The sequence below is a fragment of the Lontra canadensis genome, unplaced genomic scaffold (genome assembly GCF_010015895.1).
Source record: "Lontra canadensis isolate GAN:19392208 unplaced genomic scaffold, GSC_riverotter_1.0 scaffold10, whole genome shotgun sequence".
Lineage (NCBI taxonomy): Eukaryota > Metazoa > Chordata > Mammalia > Carnivora > Mustelidae > Lontra > Lontra canadensis.
This window is the reverse complement of record NW_022631004.1, coordinates 6963852-6984530: the sequence shown is the minus strand read 5'-3', so window position 1 is coordinate 6984530 and position 20679 is coordinate 6963852. Positions and strand designations below refer to the sequence as shown.

The 20679-nt window shown below is 39.5% G+C and overlaps 1 protein-coding gene across 8 annotated transcripts in view; it reads left to right on the top strand.

Annotated features, from left to right (window-relative positions):
• Positions 1-293: 293 nt before the first annotated feature.
• DCLK2 (doublecortin like kinase 2) overlaps positions 294-20679 on the top strand; it is a 143697-nt gene continuing 123311 nt past the window's right edge. For all 8 annotated transcript variants that reach the window (XR_004382422.1, XR_004382421.1, XM_032855544.1 and 5 more), the window contains exons 1-2: positions 294-884; positions 17472-17806. Coding sequence is in view for 6 of the 8 variants with exons in the window: in XM_032855544.1 (XP_032711435.1) it covers positions 464-884; positions 17472-17806 (756 nt within the window). In the remaining 2 variants the exon portion in view is untranslated. The remainder of the gene's footprint in view (positions 885-17471; positions 17807-20679) is intronic.

The window sequence follows — 20679 nt, the reverse complement described above, 5'->3', positions numbered from 1 at the left end:
CCCTCAGCCTCCCGGGAGCCGCCGGCGGACGCGAGCCGCGGCGGGCGCCCGAGCTTTGTGTGCGCCCGCGGGCCCGGGGCGAACCTCCGGCGGCCCAACTTTGCGGCTCCTGGCCGGCTCCCAGGCGGGAGTTGTGAGGCGTGGCTGGCTGGAGAAGGCGCCCGGGGTTGGGGGGGGCGTGGGGCTCCCCGCGGGAGGGACCGAGCGAGCCGCGCTGGACAATGAGCTGGGCAGCTCGACGCTGCGGCCACTTGTAGGGGAGGGGGGGGGCGCGGGCCATTCGTCTCCTCCGCGGCTCAGCTGCCCCACCTGCGAGGAGAGGGCGAGATGCCACAGCCAGGTGTCCCGGCGCTCTGAGGCCCCCACGGTCAGACGTCCCTGAGCTGACTCTCTCATTGACACTAGGCTACCCGGAGGCTTCGGCTGGGACGTTTTTTGTGGGGGAGCCTTCAGAGCAGCCGTGATGGCCAGCACCAGGAGTATTGAGCTGGAGCACTTTGAGGAACGGGACAAAAGGCCGCGACCAGGGTCGCGGAGAGGGGCGCCCAGCTCCTCCGGAGGCAGCAGCAGCTCGGGCCCCAAGGGGAACGGGCTCATCCCTAGCCCGGCGCACAGTGCCCACTGCAGCTTCTACCGCACGCGGACCCTGCAGGCTCTGAGCTCAGAGAAGAAGGCCAAGAAGGCGCGCTTCTACCGGAATGGGGACCGCTACTTCAAGGGCCTGGTGTTTGCCATCTCCAGCGACCGCTTCCGGTCCTTCGACGCGCTGCTCATAGAGCTCACTCGCTCCTTGTCGGACAACGTGAACCTGCCCCAGGGTGTCCGCACCATCTACACCATCGACGGCAGTCGGAAGGTCACCAGCCTGGACGAGCTGCTGGAAGGTAGGAGGAGAGGGTCGGGCGCGGCAGGTGTGGCCCAGCTCGACAGCAGGTGCAGTGGCCGCAGGCTGGCGCGCGCCTGCTTGCGCTGCGCGGAGGGGAGTTTACCGGTGCTTTCTAGGCGGCCATGGGAATTGTATGGTTCTGTCTGCTTTTCTATAGGCTCTCCGTGTGTGTGTGTGGGGGGGGTGCGATCCCCCAGATACTCTCTTTTCCAAGAGGTTTGTCTTTAAAAAAGAAAAAAAAAAATCCTAGCAGACTTTGGTGACATCTCTTAAGACTGGTAAACTTGGGGGTTTTGTTTTTAGTGCAAACTGTTGGAAAAGGTGGCTCTCGGGTGAGGCTCTGGGTAACCCTCTTGCTAACAAGCTTTTTCTTCAGCCGTCTCTGTGGACCTCAATGCAGGCATCAGGGATGTTTCAGCATTCAGAACCCTGTTGGACCTGCTGTACTCTGAAGTTGTGGTTGTGAAATGCTTTAGGTTGGCTTTCAGCAGAAGTTACATGAGGTCAGGAGGCCTGATCCCAGAAAGTGGTTCTTAACCTTAACTGCACCTTGATTCACTGGGGACTTTAAAAAATTATGGGTGCCTGCACCCTACCCCCAGATACTCAGATATGTGGGGTGTGATCTGGGCAGTTGGAGCTTTAAAAGCTCCCCAGGTGATTTGATGTAGAGCCAAGTGCAACCAAGATTGAGAATCACTGTGCTGAAGGGTTTTCCACATTTGCTTGGTAATGAGGTGAACCCAGGTCCTTCTCTCCTGCCTCCTCCTCTATTGAAAGTAGCTAGTTAGGATGATAGAGGATGTTGAAATGAGTAGTTGGGGCCTATTATAAATAAGTAATCCTAGAGTGTCAACCACGCTTTTCTCAAAGGGACTGCTTGGCTGTATGTTGTGTCATCCTTGAATTCCTGCAATACTGTATTTATTATTCTTTCCTTTCAGGGTGAAAAGGCATTACTGGTAGTTAAGAACTCATTTCCAGATCTAAACAGCATCTATAAAGATGAGACAGAACCCAAGTATATGCTGACTGCATGTTTCTTAATGCAAATGGCTCATTCCATGTAGACATAGAAATATTGGTGTGGCAGGGAAAGGAACTGAACTTTGAGCCAACTATTTTTCTTTTTAAGGTTTATTTGGTTTTTTTTTTGTTTGTTTGTTCGTTTGAGAGGGAGAGGGAGAGGGAGAGAGAGTGGAGGGGGCAGTGGAGAGGCAGAGGGAGAGAAATCCTCAAGCAGACTCCTCGCTGAAGCAGGAGTCCAAGGTAGGGCTTGATCCCACAGTCCCGAAGTCATGACTCAAGCCGAAACTAAGAGTTGGAGGCTCAACCAACTGAGCTACCCAGGTGCCCCAACCAACAATTTTTCTTATATTATCTCAGCATATTCTTGTAGTTTGAAGGCTTTATGCCCATTTTACACATGAGGAAATGAGCATCATGCCTTGTTACACAGTATCTGAGTATATGCCCTTTCATCTCCAGTTCACCTCTAGTAAATCAATATAGCCATACTGAGGAGTCCTGGAAGTGGTTGAGTTTCTCTACTTAGTCACTGTTACCAGAGGTTTTTCCCTGTCTCTGATCTAGCCTAAATGAAATTGTCTCTTCAGTCTGTGTGTGTGTATTCTTGACCTCACACATTCTCTTGGTCACTGTGTGTTTTGGTTTTAAAGGCTTCCTCAGGAGGTGATGACAGCCAGAGAAGTATAAATAAAATGATACATTGTTAAAAGGACTCTTTTTGCCTTCTTGATCATATTAAATACTTAAAAGCAACATTTGCCTAGATATTTCAAAATGGAATAACATTTTTGGACTGACCCAAGCTAGATTAACAGCCCTGTGGAGAAATCAAGGTGATACCTATTACTTGAGTACTCATTACTCCCATTTCTTTGGAATACTGTGCATCATGTGGTCTGAAGAGGAACAAAAATTTTAATATCCTTCTCTCAATTTTAACAGTGTATTTGCTACATAAATTAATATACTCCAAAGATGAATATCATTATGGGGGGGTCAAGATGACCATTATGCATATTAATTAATAACTACATATTGTACAATGAGTTTGTCATTGCCCAGGTGTTGCCTGGTTCACTGAGTCTAGTTGTCAAACCTGTATAGTTTCAGCTGTAAATTGAAAGTTGACAAATTTCCTTCCAGTTATTTATTCACTGATTTTTGGAGGATGGGGACCTGCAAGTATTTATAAAGTCCAAATCATACTACCATATGATAAATAATGGCATAACACAAATATTTGCACAACAGAAATATTTCCCTGATCTAGCCAATTGCCTGCTTGTTTCAAGCAGTATTTAATAAAAATTACTGCAAAAGAAGAAAATGTGTGCCCTTCTTTTGTCATAGTGACATTCTCTCTGACAATGGATCTTTGTCTAGGTCTTGGAGTTCCAACAAAATGAGTGGAATACCCTGTTGCAAGGCAGTTTTCAAGAAAAGAAAGAGCCATCAATGCTTAATATTCATCACTTGAGAATTTAAATCGTTTCAACTTTCAGTTAAAAGTGTATGCTCAAATGTTCTGATTTACCATTTAGAAGAACTAATCTACCTGCAGAGTTAGTATTTGTACCAGTAAAAATGGGTACAAGTCATATGGGTGTTGCCCATATGGTCAAAATTGACTAATTCATCTTAGTTCATTTTTAAAACTTCATTTTTTTATTTTATAATTATTATTTTAGTACTCTTTATACCCACTGTGGGGCTCAAACTCATGACCCCAAGATCTAGAGTCACATGCTCTTCCAACTGAGCCAGCCAGGTGCCCCTGGCCATTTTAATTAATTTTTAATAAGGATTCTCTGATAGTGTTTTTTTACAACATTATGCTCTGTTCTCTTCTTTGCCTCTTCCATCCCATGAAATTTTTAGTTTATGAGATACTGTTTTCCCAAAGTGTTTTTCTAAAACATTTTTAGTGAAGAATAGAAAGTGATGACTCAAGACAGCTGGGCATGAACACTCATTCAGAGCCCCAATCCCATTGAACTCAGATGACAAAAGAAATTTGCATGGCCCAGATTTTTTCTTTTGCCTTTGACCTTGAAAGTCTCTGGAGACTAAAAACAGTGTTCAGGTGTTGGCTGGCACTCCTCCTCTACTTCACTAAACCACCAGGTATCTTCAGCCTTTTGGTTTACCTCCCCTTGCTGGATTAATGTCACTGAGTTGGTGCTGGGCATTCCTGTAATACTGTTTATTCTTTAAAACTTGTTGGGGACCTTCTCTGAGGAGGGCTATGAGTCAGTATTGGGAAAATCAGTTTTAGCTGCTTGAAACCATGAGCCAGCCAAACTTAGAGCATCTCTTATAGACAACTGAGGATGTTCCAATGATTTTTTTCTTAAGTTCTCATGTCAGGGGCTAAAAGTCAGAATTCCTTAGCTGTTTGCTCAAGTTTATTTATTTAACCTCTATACCCAACATGGGGCTGGGACTCACCATCCTGAGATCAGGAATCACATGCTCCTCAGACTGAGCCATACCCATGCCCCTCTGGTCTTAGTATTTGTTTCATGAGTGTTCTCCCTTCCTGAACATTTGGCTATATTTATAAAATTTTGATGTCCTGCAGAGACATGCCTATGGATAGTAGAAACACTGTCTGATCAAGTCAGGCTACCTAGGTTCTACTGACTGGATTTGAGAAAAAAATTACCTTTGTTCTCTGAGCTTTAGGGTCTTTTCCTGTTAAATGAAAGGTTGGCAGATTACCTCTCTAAGACCCTTTGTAGAATGAGAGCATATACCTTCCACTAAGTGGTTAGTATACTGAATGTATGATGGCTTAGGCTGCCTTTCCTTACCCAGACCCTGTCTTCCAGAAAATTGACAAGGTTGTAAATGTCCTGGCACCAAGCAGGGAATGGGTGCAAGGTTCTGAGGAAGTATTTCCCAGGAGTCAAAATATTAATAGCTACCTGCCTCTGCCTCTCTCATTCCAAAGTAAATTGTTGTTTTATGTTATTTTGATCTTTTACTCCCCTGTCAACAACAAACATCATATTTTTTGGCTTCTGAGAGAATTTTTATTATTTTGGTAAGTGATATTCCATCATTCCATTAAATTAACTTGAAAATTGGCTTGATTAATTAGAATTTAAGAAAAATAAGGCTGTAAAGTGATCAAGCACTTGACATTTCCAAGGTTCTCCTAGTAAGCCTAGTTTATTGAATCTGTTTGGTTAGGTCATCTTTTTTTTTTTTTCTTTCAAGATTTTATTTATTTATTTGAGAGAGAGAGAGGGAGAACACGTGCAGAGAGGGAGAAGCAGATTCCCCACTGAGCAGAGAGCCTGATGATGGGCTCCATTCTAGGACCCTGAGACTGTGACCTGGGCTGAAGGCAGATGCTTCACAATTGAGCCACCCAGGTGTCCCTAGATCAACTTCTTTGAAGGTGTTGAGCCAAAATACAGTTACTGAGAGAGTTCTAAGTAAAAATGAGTCTCAGTAAGAACCCAACTTAGGGTAGAGTCCCTCTCCCCCACCCCACCGAAAGATAGATTTTTATGGTAATGATAGAAACTGATTTCTTTGAAATGTGTTATGGTGAGGAAAGACGCATAAACCCCATGGGTGAAAAGCTATTTGCACATAGAAGTTAAAAGAAGTACACGTTAAAGGTATTTATGATGATAGGATGTGGCAGTTTAACATTGAATCTCAGGTGTGCAAGCCTTCTCCAGCAGACTCCTAGGTTCTTCAAGACCCACTTCCAATATTGCCTCTATGAAGTCTCTTCCCAGACCTTACGGATACTGATCTCCGATAGCTGTTGATCGAAGGTCTGTTTGTTTTTGTTCCAGGTGCTGTTCCAGGGGAAAGTTTCTTTCCTCAAGATTCTCACATTCTAGAGGGAGAGAGGTCGTGAACATGAGCATACACAAATTGGTTCTAGCTCAGGTGCTGTGAATGAAATGGTAGGGAGGTGGGGCAGTATGATGAACAAGGCTTTCCAGAGGAACAGATGTTGGAGCCAAGGCCTGAGATCAAGATGATAACATTTCCCTTTGCTTACAGTATTTGTGCTTTAGGATATTTCATGTATGGGTTCTGAAATAAAATGCATTATCTTGTACAGCTGCAAAATAAGTTCTGTGCATAGTTCTGTATAGTTGCCTTGACATCGGTTTCTTCATTTGTAAATGAAAGATAGTAATTGCTAAGACCCTTTCCCCTTTAAAGTTCAGTTATCTTAGGAAATGCTTCTGGGAGTAGGAAAGAGAAATGATCTTGGCTCTGTCATGCTTTATGTCCCTTTTTAGGAGTCACCCAGGTTTAGGGATGCCTGGCTGGCTTAGTTGGTAAAGCACATGACTCTTGGTCTTGAGGTTGTGAGCCCCACGTTGGGTGTAGAGATTACTTAAAAATAAAATCTGGAAGAAAAAAAAAAAAAGTCGGCCAGGTTTAGATAGAATTCTTAGAACCCTCAATAACTTGTAGGAGGTTCCTCTCCATAAAACATTCTCAGGAAAGGGAAAATCATAAACCTTTTGTGGGCTGGACCACAATTGTTTTATTCATTTCTTTGTCCCGTGCAATAAATACCACTAGCACAATGATTTATTTTTCTCCTGTGCCATTTTTAGATTTTTTTTTTTAATATGTGGGAATAGGTGGATATAGATGTCTTAAAAAACCTTTCTTAGTTAAGACTGGACAATTGGCTAGATTTGCAGAGGAAGAATAAGGCAGTAGACTAAGCATACTGTAATTTGTCAGAAGCTGCTACTTTGTAGACTGAAGGAATAGGAAAAAATTGGCTGTGAGATCAACTTAAGTAATTTTGATTACACTATAACTTTTGCTAACATCCCAAAGTGACTAAAATAATCTCCGGTTATGACCTGCTATGTTATTTATTGTTTATACATTGATTAAATTGTAATTTGCAACCAAAATATATCACAATGAAAGTTTTAAAGATTAATTATTTTAGAGAGGGGGAGAGAGAGAGAGTACAGGGGGAAGGGCAAAGGAAAGGAGAGGGGGATAGAAGAGGACTCCCAGCTGAGTGCAGAGCCTGTTGTGGGTCTGGATCCCATGACTGGGAGATCAAGACCTGAGCTGAAATCAAGAGTTGGACTCTTAACTGACCTCACCATCCAGGTGCCCTTCATAATAACAGCTTTGAAATACCTTCACTGATTTATCTCTTCCCTCACTCTGTATGTTTTACAAATTTTAGGTTACTTTAAGTTTTAAATAATAATTATAATTATTTCCTCTACGCAATGATGATGCTCTCTTCCCCAATATATTTGTCCATCATCCTGGTCTTTTTACTTAACAGTATTTTGCCTCATTGGCACAGAATCAAGAAAAGAAGAAAAGGAATTTTACTACAGTTTATACTCCTGTTCATCAAGCCTCTGAGAGAGAAAGAACTTGAAAAATGGCCTGATGTGAACCCATCTCAGTAGTTTAGTGATCAAGGCCAATAGATGGAAGGCTCTGCATGAACCCTATAATGTGTATAAAACACTTAGTGGAGTCCTAGCATGCAGTGGCTCTTTGATAAATGGTGGTGGTCCTCAGCATCTTAACCCAAAATTTCTGTCCTTATAACCTCCCTGCTATATCCTAGAGCCATCATTTGGAGGTACAAAAGGCTTATCTGACTTTTACACGGCAGCTCTTCAGACATTTGAAGACAGTGGTCATAGTTTACTATTTCCCCTTCCTTCCCATTCTGCAAACATCACCTCTTTTTTTTTTTTTTTTTAACATCACCTCTTTTTTGGGCAAACATCTGGCATCTGAATCTTTCATCACTTGCATTGAATCTTTTTTTTTTTTTGTAAATATTTATTTATTTGAGAGACAACATGTGGGGAGAGGGTGAGGAGGGGCACAGGAGGAGGGAGAGAAAGACTCTCTAGCCAACTCTCTGTGGGGCATGGAGCCTGTCATGGGGCTCCATCTTAAGACCCTGAGATTGTGACCTGAGCCAAAATCAAGAGTCAGATGCTTAATTGACTGAGCCACCCAGGTGTCCCCTGGCATTGAATCGTTTTGAGCCACCTTCATTATCAATCACTTGCTTAAAACTGGGGCCAAGTCTTCTTCTCAGACTCACAGTGAGAACTGGGGGTGAAGGAAGAAGGTGTTAAGGAAGGGTCTCCAGAAGTTGGGGTAACTCTGTTAAGGAAAGTTTTACCTCTGCTTAGATGATGAGCCAGTTGAAGGACTGACCCTTGATCCATTATGCCTCAGTTGCTTTAGAAATATTAGATAGGGGATGTCTTGGTGGCTCGGTGGGTTGTGCGTCTGACTCTTCATTTCGGCTCAGGTCATGATAGCAGGGTCATGAGATCAAGTCCTGTGTTGAGCTTTGCACCGGGCATGGAGCCTGCTTAAGATTCTCTCTCCTCCTCTCCCTCTGCCCCTGCCCCCTCTAAAAAAAAAAAAGAAATATTAGATGGGCACATTTTGTTTGAAGCTTTCTCTCTTCCTTAACATCTGTAATATTGCAGTGTTTCTCAAACTTTTGCAATATTTGGGCCACTTAAACATGAAAAACAATGCAAAAATCTAACAACTAACTTGTAGAAGTTCAGTATTGCCTTAATTATTTTAATTACATTATCACTTAAATATGTAGAAAGACTGATATAAAAGTATATTCTTATACTATAGGTCTTATACACCAACACAACCTAAACAAATTGACAATGTAAATATCAACAAAACTGCATAATCAATGAAAATATAAAAAACAGCAGTGTAAAGCTGCAGATACTAGTTGCTCAAACTAAGTTGTTCCCAAATGTGACCATGGCACTGAATCCAGAGTTCAGTGTGCTGTATTTCAGAATGCCAGGTAAGGAGTCAGTTTTGGATTGTTAATAAAGCTCCACTCCTACCGATAAAATTATATCTTCTGGTCTTAACCTACTGTGAACCCATCTTTTACAGAGATTAAGTCCACTTCTCTTTTTCCTCATTAACTCCCAGCAAAGTTACACCCTTTGGTACCAAAGAAGTTGAAGCTGGACACCGAGTGGTCTGGCTATATTTGATTGATAAGCAGTTGTTCACATATTCCAGAATAGGATGATGTAAACATTTTAAGTTCTATCATTAAAATAAGCACAGAATTAAAATTGTCAGAGTGAACTCTTGTAAATTATGGAATATGCTTGCCCTAGGCATGAGGAACAAAAAACAGATACTGGATATAGTTTGAAGGTTCCATCCTACCAGGAGAGGAGATGCAATTTCTTTTTCGTCTGGTAAGCTTTATAAAGCATTTTGGTTAGTGAGTAGGATTTTTGTTTCTACTTTTACCTAATTTTTTTGTCTTCAGTTAAACTCTGAAATTTCAACACTGAAACATGGATTTCTGGCCATGCTTCTTCATAGATATTCAGATGTTCGAAGTCATTTTTGTATCCCTTTCTCAAAGGAATGTATCATAGACTATACTGCTGGATGAGACTTGAGGACATGACTTGGTTCAGCCAGTTGCCTTCAGAGGTATTAAAAGAGCATTGGTCTTCGAGATGAAATCTCGTTTTGTGTCCTCAACCTTGCCCCTCAGCGAAGGCCGTTACATTCATTTTGTGAATGCAACAGCAATGGTCCAGTGACACAGCAAAGGTGCACAGAGTGGGATAGGCTTCAAGGCCAGAGCAGTGCACTTTGGTTAACTCTGCCGATCCCCAGTTAGTTTAAATTCTAGGTTCTGTACAGTTTGGGTGAAAAAAAAAAAAGATTAAGTTGTTTGCCACAAAAGAATAATAAATTAGTCTTTCTTTTCCTCACCCTGTATTTTTCTTAAACAGATGGGCGTGGGAACTCATCTCTCGTGCGCTTTAGATGGAGATAAGCACATTTTAATCCACCCAGTAGGACAGCCTCACAAATGCTCTGCTTGATGAAGGACATCAAACCATTTTGTAGATGCAGCATACCCAGATTTATTTTCCTTGGTTATATGTCTTTGGAAGCATTTTTTTCCTCTGTTTTAGAAGTTAGGAAAGAATTAAGGTTCCTAAGATTATTGCTAACATTCGATCTGTAGTGTCAGGCAAGCTTTCTTTTGTCTTTGTCTTTCCATTTTTATGTTCTCATATTTAAGTCTGTGTGTGTGGAGAGGGGTCTTTTCTCTCAGCTTGAAGAGCCTTTGCACTTAAGACGTGTATCATAAAGTTCAGTGCTTGCTTCCACTCCAAGTGATGTCATAGTCTCAGTGTCCACATTTTGTATAATCATTTCCTGCCATGGATGTAAAAATAGTTTGTAATTACAAACTAATTGCTGGGGTTAGGCAGTTAAAAATATTTTAACAGAAGTGGATAAGCTACTTTATAGGAACTGATAAAAAGTAGGCTAGCCAAACACACTGTATTTGAATTTCCAACTACATACAGTTACATGTAACTATAATTTCTAACAGTAAATTGACATTTAAATGTTGACAAATTACTGTGATTTAGCTATTAAAAACATTCATGTATATTAAAAACATATATATTTTATATATAAGTACATGCGTGCATATTCCATTGATTGAAAGACACATTACATTTATTGAACTGAAAAGTACCCTATACACTTGAAACTAATACAACACTGTATGTTAATTATACTTGACTTTTAAAAAAATAAAAAAATAATTATACTTGACTTTTAATAAAAAAAAAAAAGTAAGCATGTGCCCTGGACTCTTGATGCTTTGATGGTCTGAAATGAATTAAAAATTTTAGTAGATACTAGGCAGCCTTCATATCCTGCTTATTTCCATAGATGCCTTAGGTTGCATTTTGGTGGGCTGGCATGATCTAAGAATGTCTCCAGCCACGCATGACATCTTTCAGGAGCCTGACCCTGAGCCTTCTAGGGTCATTCTGTATCAACAGTGTACTGTGCAAATGTTTTACCTAGAAGTAATGCAAATCCAAACCATGAGATTTCTAAGTTTGCATTTTTGTCATTACATTGACAAACACGTTTTGAGTACCTGTTACATACCAGGTATTGTGCTCGATGTGGGGAGTATGAAAAAGATACAGTTTTTTTTTTCAAAGAGTTTCCAGTCTAGGCAGTGGTTTGTAGTGAGAGGTTGTTTCCAGAGTCACCTGTGAAATTAAAAACCCTTACCTACATATTCTGGTTCCACCATCTGGTGATTCTAGTGATTCAGTTGAACTATGGTAAGGTCTGAGCATCTGTACTTTTACAGCAAAATCAGCTGATTAAAAAAATTCTCCACCAAGAACCATTGGAAGAGAGAAAGAAAGAATAAATGATTATGAGCAATTGATACTTTGTAAGCTCAGAAAAAGACACTTTATAAGAATGTAATTTTTTAAATTTTATTTTAAAATTATGAAGATTCAAAAAATATGCATGGCCCAGTGAGTTGTTATGAACACCAGCCATGTCAAGAAACAGAGTATTGCCAGAATCTGAGAAGATCTCTCTGTATCCCTTCCTAGTTCCAATTCTTCCTAAGATAACAGAGGCCTGACTCCTGCTTTTATTTCTGTTTTTACCACCAATGAAAGTATCCCTGATTGATACGGTTTAATTTTTTCTGTTTTGGACTCTAGAGAAATTGAACCCTACTACATGTATACTTTTGTCATCTTTTCCTACCATAGTTGGTAAAATTCATCCAGATTGTTGCTAATGGTTCTTGCTTGTTCATTTTCAATACTGTATAGTTGTACATAAGACAAGCCCACAGTCTCTGTGTCTGTTCTCCTGTTGTTGGGACATGTGGATTGATGTTTCCTCTTTGGCTGTTGAGCCCTGTTTCTGCATATACACACTAGTGTCTATGTGCATGAGTTTTTCCAGCATATTTTCCTGGGGTGGATTGTTGGGTCATATGATGTGTATGTTGTAAACATAGTACTAGATAATGCTTTTCTAGGTGATTGAACCTATTTAAAATCCCTTTAGCAATGTTTGAAAATTCCTATTGCCTTACCTCCTTGCCAAGAGTGATTAATCTTGACTGGTCAGCTAAAAAGAGACAAGATGAGAAGAGGAGGAAGGTTATTTTAGACATATAAGAAGTAATGAAAATAAGAGGGTATGATGAGTTTAGAAGGAAATTGCAAATATACTGCTATGACACTAACTTAAGAACCTGTGGGAATGTGGTGGGAGATGAGGGTGGAAGTGTGTGATGTGCTGAGGAGTTTGGTCTTTATTCTAAAGGCAGTGAAGCAGGCAAAAGACATCAGTTCCACATTTCTAAAAATTTGCTGTGACAGCTATGTGGGGGATGAGGGGGTGAAGCCCCACAAAGAACTTAACTACTTTAATCCAAGGAGAAATGAAAGAAAGCAGAGTCAAAGAGGATAGATTCCAGAGGTACGTAGACCAAGCTCAAGAGTTTTGTCAATTCTGTTGAATGTGGGAAAGGGAGAAGAGACGTAGGAGTCTTGATTTTTGCTTGGATGACTATATAGGTGGTGATTTCATTCAGTAAGTTGAGGAATTCAGGAAGAGGAGAGTTTGAGGTCAAGATGGCCATAATGGGGAATGAAGTTAGTTTTAGACAGTAGCATGTGAGATATCCATAGATAATCTAGTAGAGGTGTTCAGTAGGTGGCTTGAATTCAAGAGAAAGGACTAGGCTGGAAATGTCCTTAGGATATAGGTGGTGTTTGAAGCCATGGAGTGGATGCACTTGCCCACAGAGAGTATAAGGAGGATGAAGTAGATGAATGGGAGAAGAGGACTCTGAAAAGCAGATCAAGAGAAGTAAGAGGTATAAAGCAAAAGAAATCAGACTGTGGAAGCTAAGGGAAAAAGGATTTGCAGAAGAGAATCATGACTAGTGTCCAGTGCCCTCAGAAGACACCCAGTGAATTTGGAAGATGTGCTTTGCATTTGGCAGTTAGGAAAGACATGCTCAGGGATCAGGGTGTTCCAGCCAGGGGAATGCAGAGAGCAAAAGTGATGCCACAGTAGCTTAAGAGCAAATAAGAAGTGGGGAAAAAAACAGATGAGAAGAGTTTTGTGTGTGTGTGTGTGTGTGTGTGTGTGTGTGTGTGTGTGTTTTTAAATTCAGCAGTGAATGGAAGCCAAAAGCACATTAGGTAGAGTGGGATGAGGAATGAAGAGGGGGAGGATTTGTGTGTGTTTAAGGTGGGAGGTATGTGTATCTAATCTTGTAGAGAGGGCTGCCTAGTTTAATGGAGGAGAGAAGAATGTCCCTGAAACTGCAGTATGAGGACACGGAAACATGGTACTCAATATCCAGTAGGAGGTGGCTACCCTATTACTGCCAAGGGAGACAAGGTGGGAGAAATTGGCCCAGCCTGAACACATTTGTGAGGATGAAGGCTTCCAGAGACAAGACATTGGAGAGTTCCTAGCATTTAATATCCTCTTGCCTCTTAGAGGAGGCAGAGTCTTGGGTCGAGTAAACGTGAACATTAATGGTTAATATGCAGGTTGTATTACACAACTGTAGGCACTTAATTTGACAGTCTGCTAACTACAAAATAGTGTCTTTGAACAAATATCAGTGATAAGAAGCCATATCCATGTCACTGTAGTGTCTTAAAGGAAATTCAGAGACTTTCTATTCTGTGTTGTGGATGAAAACAGTTAAGTTTTATAACCACCTTATGCTTTTATCCATCTTCTTTCCATATATAAAACAAATTTTCTTTGTATTTAGTATTCACATGATCATAATTTCCAAAATGACTTCCCCCTGTGGTCAAAGAACTGTTATTGGAAAGAGGGAGAGAGAGAATGAGTGTGTGTGTGTGTATCTCAGTTCTCTTCAGCCAGAGACCATCAAGAAGATACCTGTAGTTGAACATGTTGAGTTTATGATTCACTGCAGCAAAGAGAATGCACGTTGTATAATACCATGGGGGCATCTCAGTAAGAAGGTATTTGACTTGTCATAAAATATGGACTTTGATTGGATAATTTCAGAGGATCTGGGGAAGCAAGGACTCGCTCTGTATTGGGTGCTGTTAGAAGGAAGGACAATTCTGTGACTGAGTATCTCATTAAACTTAGAGGGAACACAGAATAGATTGAGGAAAAAGCTGTAATTGGTAAGGCCGTGGCAGTCATTCACTGAGTGTGACAGGAGGATGTCTGGTATTTTGTGGGTTGCACAGTGAACTTGTTTTTGTGTCACCTTACCATAGTCTCCGAGTGACTTTATTTGATACAGATATTATTTGAGATTATATCCCAGCGAAGAACACAGGTCTGACTGTGGGCATCAGACCAGCTTATAATAATAATGAGATCTAGCTGTTAAAGTCAGATGAATTCTGGACTTCAGAGACAGGCTTATTTTTCATATATTCATGTTCATCCTGTGTCTGTGTGTGTACACACAGTCTGTACATACAGTCTGTGTACACACACACACACACACACACACACACCTATTTATATCTTTGTTTAGCTCTAATTTATAAATGAGATGCTTATCTTTTCCTTCTTTGAGTCAGTGTAATTTTACTATGTATTGACAAAAAATTTAAAAATCCTTTCAGAATGTAGTATTTTATCAGGATGTCAAAACTCATTACTTGAGGGTACACTTTTTCAGCTGTATCAATAGCATAAAATGCACTGCTGTTTGTTATGTTATTGGGGAATGACCAGAAACCAACATTCTTGCATTGATCCAAGTAGGAAGTGGGTGGTGGTAAGGGCACAGAGGGTGGACAGTTTGAGAACTATTTAGAAAAGAGGGTGGGTAGAACTTGATGTCAGAATGTAGTATGTAGAGAAGCCAGAAGAATGAAGCGTGATGCCTAGGTTTCTAGCTGAGTAAGTTTCAGTAGAAAGTGATGTTTCTACCAGGATGAGGAGGAAGGGGAAAGTGACAAGTTGGCAGGGGGATAACATCTTAAACCAGAATCCCTACAGTAGCAAGAATCTGGTGGATTAGAAGCTGATTGCTTGTAATCAGTCTTGTAGGTGCCTCATACCTACAAGAATAATAATTTATTATTTGGTTAACCGCAAGAGCTGTAACTGCCCAAGGAACCAAAATCTTAAATTCTTTTGTCAGCATGTTCTCTCCTGATAGGCAAATCTATGTTAGTGACAAAATTACCGTCAGGACATTGTTTGATCAGGGAGGGGACATAACAAGGGAAGCTAGCCTGGGTATCTTGGTTGCTATGGTCCTCAAGGTATGACATCTCTGCTATAGGGTTTTATGTGCCCCGTATATGGAGACACAGGTGTGACCTCAAAACTGTGTCTTGAACCTTTTTGCTGAAATGTTGTATGCCAAGAATGCCAAAATGGGTACCTATGGTTCAAAACTTTACATTTTATAGAACTGATCTACACATTTTTAATAGAGACAGTATGAAGGGAGGAGGGGAGAGAAGGAGGGAATTAAAATGTATCTGTAACCATACATAAACAAAAGACAGACTTCATTTACCTATTTTCATTCTGATGTATTGAACCTGTATAAAGAGGCAAAATACAGATGAATTTAAAAGGCAGCTCGCCTCGTTGATATGTCAGCTGTGCAGAGTTGATCAAGGAAATCTGACATACTAAATTTGCTCTTGTTTGGTTTCTTTTTATCATTGTGTTTTCGCTTTATATTGGGAAAGGCTTTTCTCCAGCTGACTTCTCCCTGCCCTTAGGGGGGAAAAAGAAAATCACTGTTTCTTGCTGAAATTTCCTTTTCTTTCTTCCATCTTAATATTTTGAATCAGAACATACAATTAAATTTTATTTAGAGCTTTTCAATGTGAGACTTGTATTCTCTATAAAATTAAAGCAAAATCATGTTTATTTTTGCTTGTAAATACACGCATGTGATATATAGTTCTGTTTTATTAAATTCATATGTGTTTTTGAAATTACATGCCATTTTCCCAGATGATTACATTGTGAAAAGTTATTTAGATAAACCTACAGAGATGGAAAATCTCTAACTAAATGGTGATGGTTATGCCAGCTTTCTGATTACTGGTGTGGAAGCAGCAGAAGAGCCTGTGGCTGGTTCCCTAGTTTTCTTACACAGTGGCCTAATTACACCTTTAACAGAAGGCATTACTCCTCTTTTTAGACCCTTCTTATATGCCTGATCTTTTATTGAATTGTTTGTATGCCTTTGGGAGTCTTTAAGTTACCTATTCATTAGGATTTTAAGAACATCCTGATAATAGTTAAATAATATATTTATATTAATGGGTTTTTCTTGGGCATTGCCTTTCACCATTTTGGTTATTTTTGTTTTAAGCATGAACAACCCTTAATGCTTGTATCATATGATTATTCTATCAATAGTGAGATTGTTACACTGAATATGTGAAAAAATACCGGATTCTTTTTGAGTTAGAAACTATCTTAGAGAAAATCTTAGAGTGTAATCCTCTTGCCCTGTATGCCAAACAAGTGAGGATAAAAGAATTAGGTGACTTCTGAGTTTCCTGAAAGAAAAGTGTGATTTTTTTAAACATATAATTATGAATTGTGATTTTCAGCCTTATAAAAATCATTACTTTTCAACCTCTAATTTTGGAACTTAAAATTAATGAACATTGAGTTAGTAAACCGGTCAACAAATAGTACAGTTTTTATGTTTTACTTAATAAAAATTAAGCAGAAGTCTGCATGAATATTGAACACATTTTACTTGTTTTTCAAAAAGATTTAGTTTATTTAGGGGGAGAGAGCACCTGCATGCCTGCATGCGTTGGGGGAGGGGCAGAGGGAGCAGGGAGAGAGAGGAAGAGAGAAGCAGACTCCCCACTGAGTACAGAGCCCAGTGTGGGGCTGCCCTGAGATCACGACCTGAGCCAAAATTAAGAGCCGGTAGCTTAACTGACTGAGCCACACAGACACATCATTTTAAACTATTTAACATCCTTTACCATTTAAGTAGATATAGAGAAGTTTGTCTATTTGAGCTAATTATTTCAAATTCACGTTCTTTAATTGAGAAATCAAATGCCTGAGGTAAATTTCTTCAAGCTGTCAGAACTCTTCGTTTTTTTGCAGTAATTCATTAGTTGAGTAAATGATACTATGACTAAATATATTTTAGGAGGTATATGTAGATGGAGTAATCATTCTTCAATGGGGACTGAAATTTGTGGTTGTAAGGACAAAAATAGTTTCATTTCTTTATACGAATAAGTTATTTTGTGATACAATTATTTCTTCCAGAACGAGATTTTTTTTTTAGTTAATTAATAGATTTTGGAATTAGGAAGTACACTAGAATTCACCTGATTCAACAGCTTCAATTTACAGACAACGATATTGAGAATCAAGGTGCAGAGGAATTATCCAGGGTGACGTATTTGATCAGAATAAAGCCCTAGTCTCTCTTGTTTCATTTGTCTGGTGCTTTTCAAGCTGTAATGTGTGTTATTCTCTCAAAAACAATCTAGATGTTTAAATAGAAAGGGAGAATGGGCAGAATGCCAAAGGAAAAAGATGTGAATTCCCCTTGCAGTGCACCTGTTACATTTAGGAGTTCACTTAATGGGTCTCCAGCATTTGTTCTTAAGAGACAGTGCTTCTGTGGTGGGGATAATCATGCTAATTAAACTGATTTTTTGCCTTTTAGGTGAGAGTTACGTGTGTGCATCAAATGAACCATTTCGTAAAGTTGATTACACCAAAAATGTTAATCCAAACTGGTCTGTGAACATCAAGGGTGGGACAACACGAGCCTTGGCTGCTCCCTCCTCAGTGAAAAGTGAAGTGAAGGAAAGTAAAGATTTCATCAAACCCAAATTAGTGACTGTGATTCGAAGTGGAGTGAAGCCTAGAAAAGCGGTGCGGATCCTTCTAAATAAGAAGACTGCTCATTCCTTTGAACAGGTGTTGACCGACATCACCGAAGCCATTAAACTAGATTCGGGGGTGGTCAAGAGGCTCTGCACACTGGACGGAAAGCAGGTAGGAGGTTTACCAACCCCCAGCCCTCCGTCTCACTGTTGAACTCCCCGTGCATCATGGTGGTTAGGTATTTGACAAAGAATTTCATAGTCTGCTAGAAATTATTCAAATACTCCTACGTGAGATGTATGTGTGTCTGTATTAGCGTATATCATGAAAAATGTGAGTGGCTCATCTGTGTCTTTATCCAAATACCTCAAAAGTGTATATAGAGAAATCTGTACTTCTTATGGTCACTGAAAGGGAAATGTAAACAACTTATCTTTTTTTTTTTTAACTTTGTATTTAAATTCCTGTTAGCTAATATACAGTGTGATATTAGTTTCAGGTGTATAGTCTAGTGATTCAACACTTCCATTTCCATCTAATACCAGGTGTTCATCACAAGTACCTTCCTTAATCCACATCACCTATTTAACCCATCCCCCAACTCACCTCCCCTCTGGTAACCATCAGTTTGTTCTCTGTAGTTAAGAGTCTGTTTCGTGGTTTGCCTCTCTCTCTATTTCCCTTTGCTCATTTGTTTTGTTTCTTAAATTCCATATATGAGTGAAATCATATGGTATTTTGTCTTTCTCTGACCAACTTATTTTGCCTGGCATAAACACTCTAGCTTCAACTATGTAGTTCCAAATGGCAAGATTTTATTTTTTTTTATGGCTGAGTAATATTTTTATTTTATATGTATTTTTATCTATATAAATATATATGCTTATATAATACACACACACACACACACACACACACACACACCACATTTTCTTTATCCATCATCAGTCAATGGACACTTGGGCTATTTCCATAATTTGGCTTTTGTTGACAATGCTGCTATAAACATCCAAGTATATGTATCCCTTTGAATTTGTATTTTTGTATCCTTTGGGTAAATACCTCCTAGTGCAATTGCTGGATCATAGGGTAGTTCTATTTTTAACTTTTTGAAAAAAAACCTCCATGTAGTTTTCCAGAGTGGTTGCACCAGTTTGCAATCCCACCAACACTGTAAGAGTGCCCCTTTTAATCCACATCCTCACCAAAACTTGCTGTTTCTTGCATTTTTTATTTTAACCATTCTAAAGGTGTGAAATGATACCTCATTGTGCATTTGATTTGTATTTCCCTGATGATGACTGATGTTGAGCATCTTTTCATGTGTCTGTTGGCCATCTGGATATCTTCTTTGGGAAAATGTCTAGTCATGTCTTCTGCCCATGTTTTAATTGCATTATTCATTTTTTGGATGTTAGTGAAATGTAGACTTCAGAAGGAAGCCTCTTCAACTTACATTTTCCCCTCAGAAGTCTACATTTCACTAACATCCAAAAGATGTTCTCTGTTTAAGAATAAGAACACCTATTGACTAGTAGAGTCATTATGGGTTTGGTAAATCACAGGAGTCAAAATTAAAGATATTTAACATTTTTAGAAAAGCCTTTCCTCCCCACCTACATATAATATGGAAAATGCCTTTTGAAAAAGTACTTTTCTTTCATAAAAATGCCCATATAATTTCATAGGGCACAAGGGCGGCAATTAGCATTTCTTTTTTGTTTGTTTGTTTTTTGTTGTTTCTTTTTTGTTTGAGAGAGGGGTGTATGTATGTGTGTGGGGACTGGGGTCAGAGGGAGAGGAGAGAGAATCCGAAGCAGGTTCCACATGCAGCATAGAGGTCAAAGCAGGGCTTAATGCCATGACCCTGAAATCATGACCTGAGCTGAAATCAAGAGTCGGACACCAACTGAGCTGTCCAGGTCCCCCATTAATCAGTGTTTCTGAAAAATATACAAAAATTACACAGGAAAAGACAAGCCAGGAAATCTATATACTGGGAAATCTAATGGGCTAAAGAAGAAAAATTGAGCAAACTTCAAGAATGCATGAATATAGAGTTTTGCCACAATCAGATTATTCCTAAAGAGAAAGACTTCTGAGATGTATTTTTTCCTAATTTCAATAAAGTTAAATTGTTTGTATTTACATTGTGTTAGACATTATAGTTTCCAGCATCCAGTTTGTTTCTTCATTCCATTTTGTTTTTTCCCTATAACACACTTAATTTATTCTGAAGTGTTTAGCTCATATAGTGCTGAGAAACACTGGTGCAGTGCCTTCTGGAAAAACACAGTTAAAGTACTTTTCTAATTTCCTAACACTAGATCTAGTTAGTCAGTTGTTTCCTGAAACATTAACAAATTTTTAAAAATAAGTTCTAAAAATTCCAGTAGATCATAATGAGGTTATGACTTTTCTGATTAATTAACTTGACGATTGGAAGGCACAACACTTCATAGCAGCCTGTCCAAGATAGGTTCACAGTATGAATGGAAGTAGACACTTTATAGATTGAGTTAATAACACAACACAACACAAAACACCTTGGATTAGTTCTGCAAGTAAATAAAAATGAATTAGACTAAAAGATTTGGTAATTCAAACAACTAATTCTGGGTTGACACAGGAAGACAGGAAATATAGAAACAAACATTTAAGACACCTAACAAAAAGAAAAACGGAAATCATAAATATGCCAAATTCAACAACCTGAATGGCATATAAACAGTAAATGCAGGTGAGATTTTAAAAATTGAGACCCAGATTTGGAAATCTCTAAATGAATATTGTTCAGGGAAAATGGAAGTGAAATACAGAAGTTGAACATCTAATTGAAATGGGCAATCATTGAAATTTTAATAATTATCCAAAAAATTATCTTCAGAAAAATTCTGGACTAGAAATATCAATACATAAAAATGTTAACTAAAGGGGTGCCTGGGTGGCTCAGTGGGTTAAAGCCTCTGCCTTCGGCTCAGGTCATGATCCCAGGGTCCTGGGATCAAGCCCCACATCGGGCTCTGTGCTCAGCAGGGAGCCTG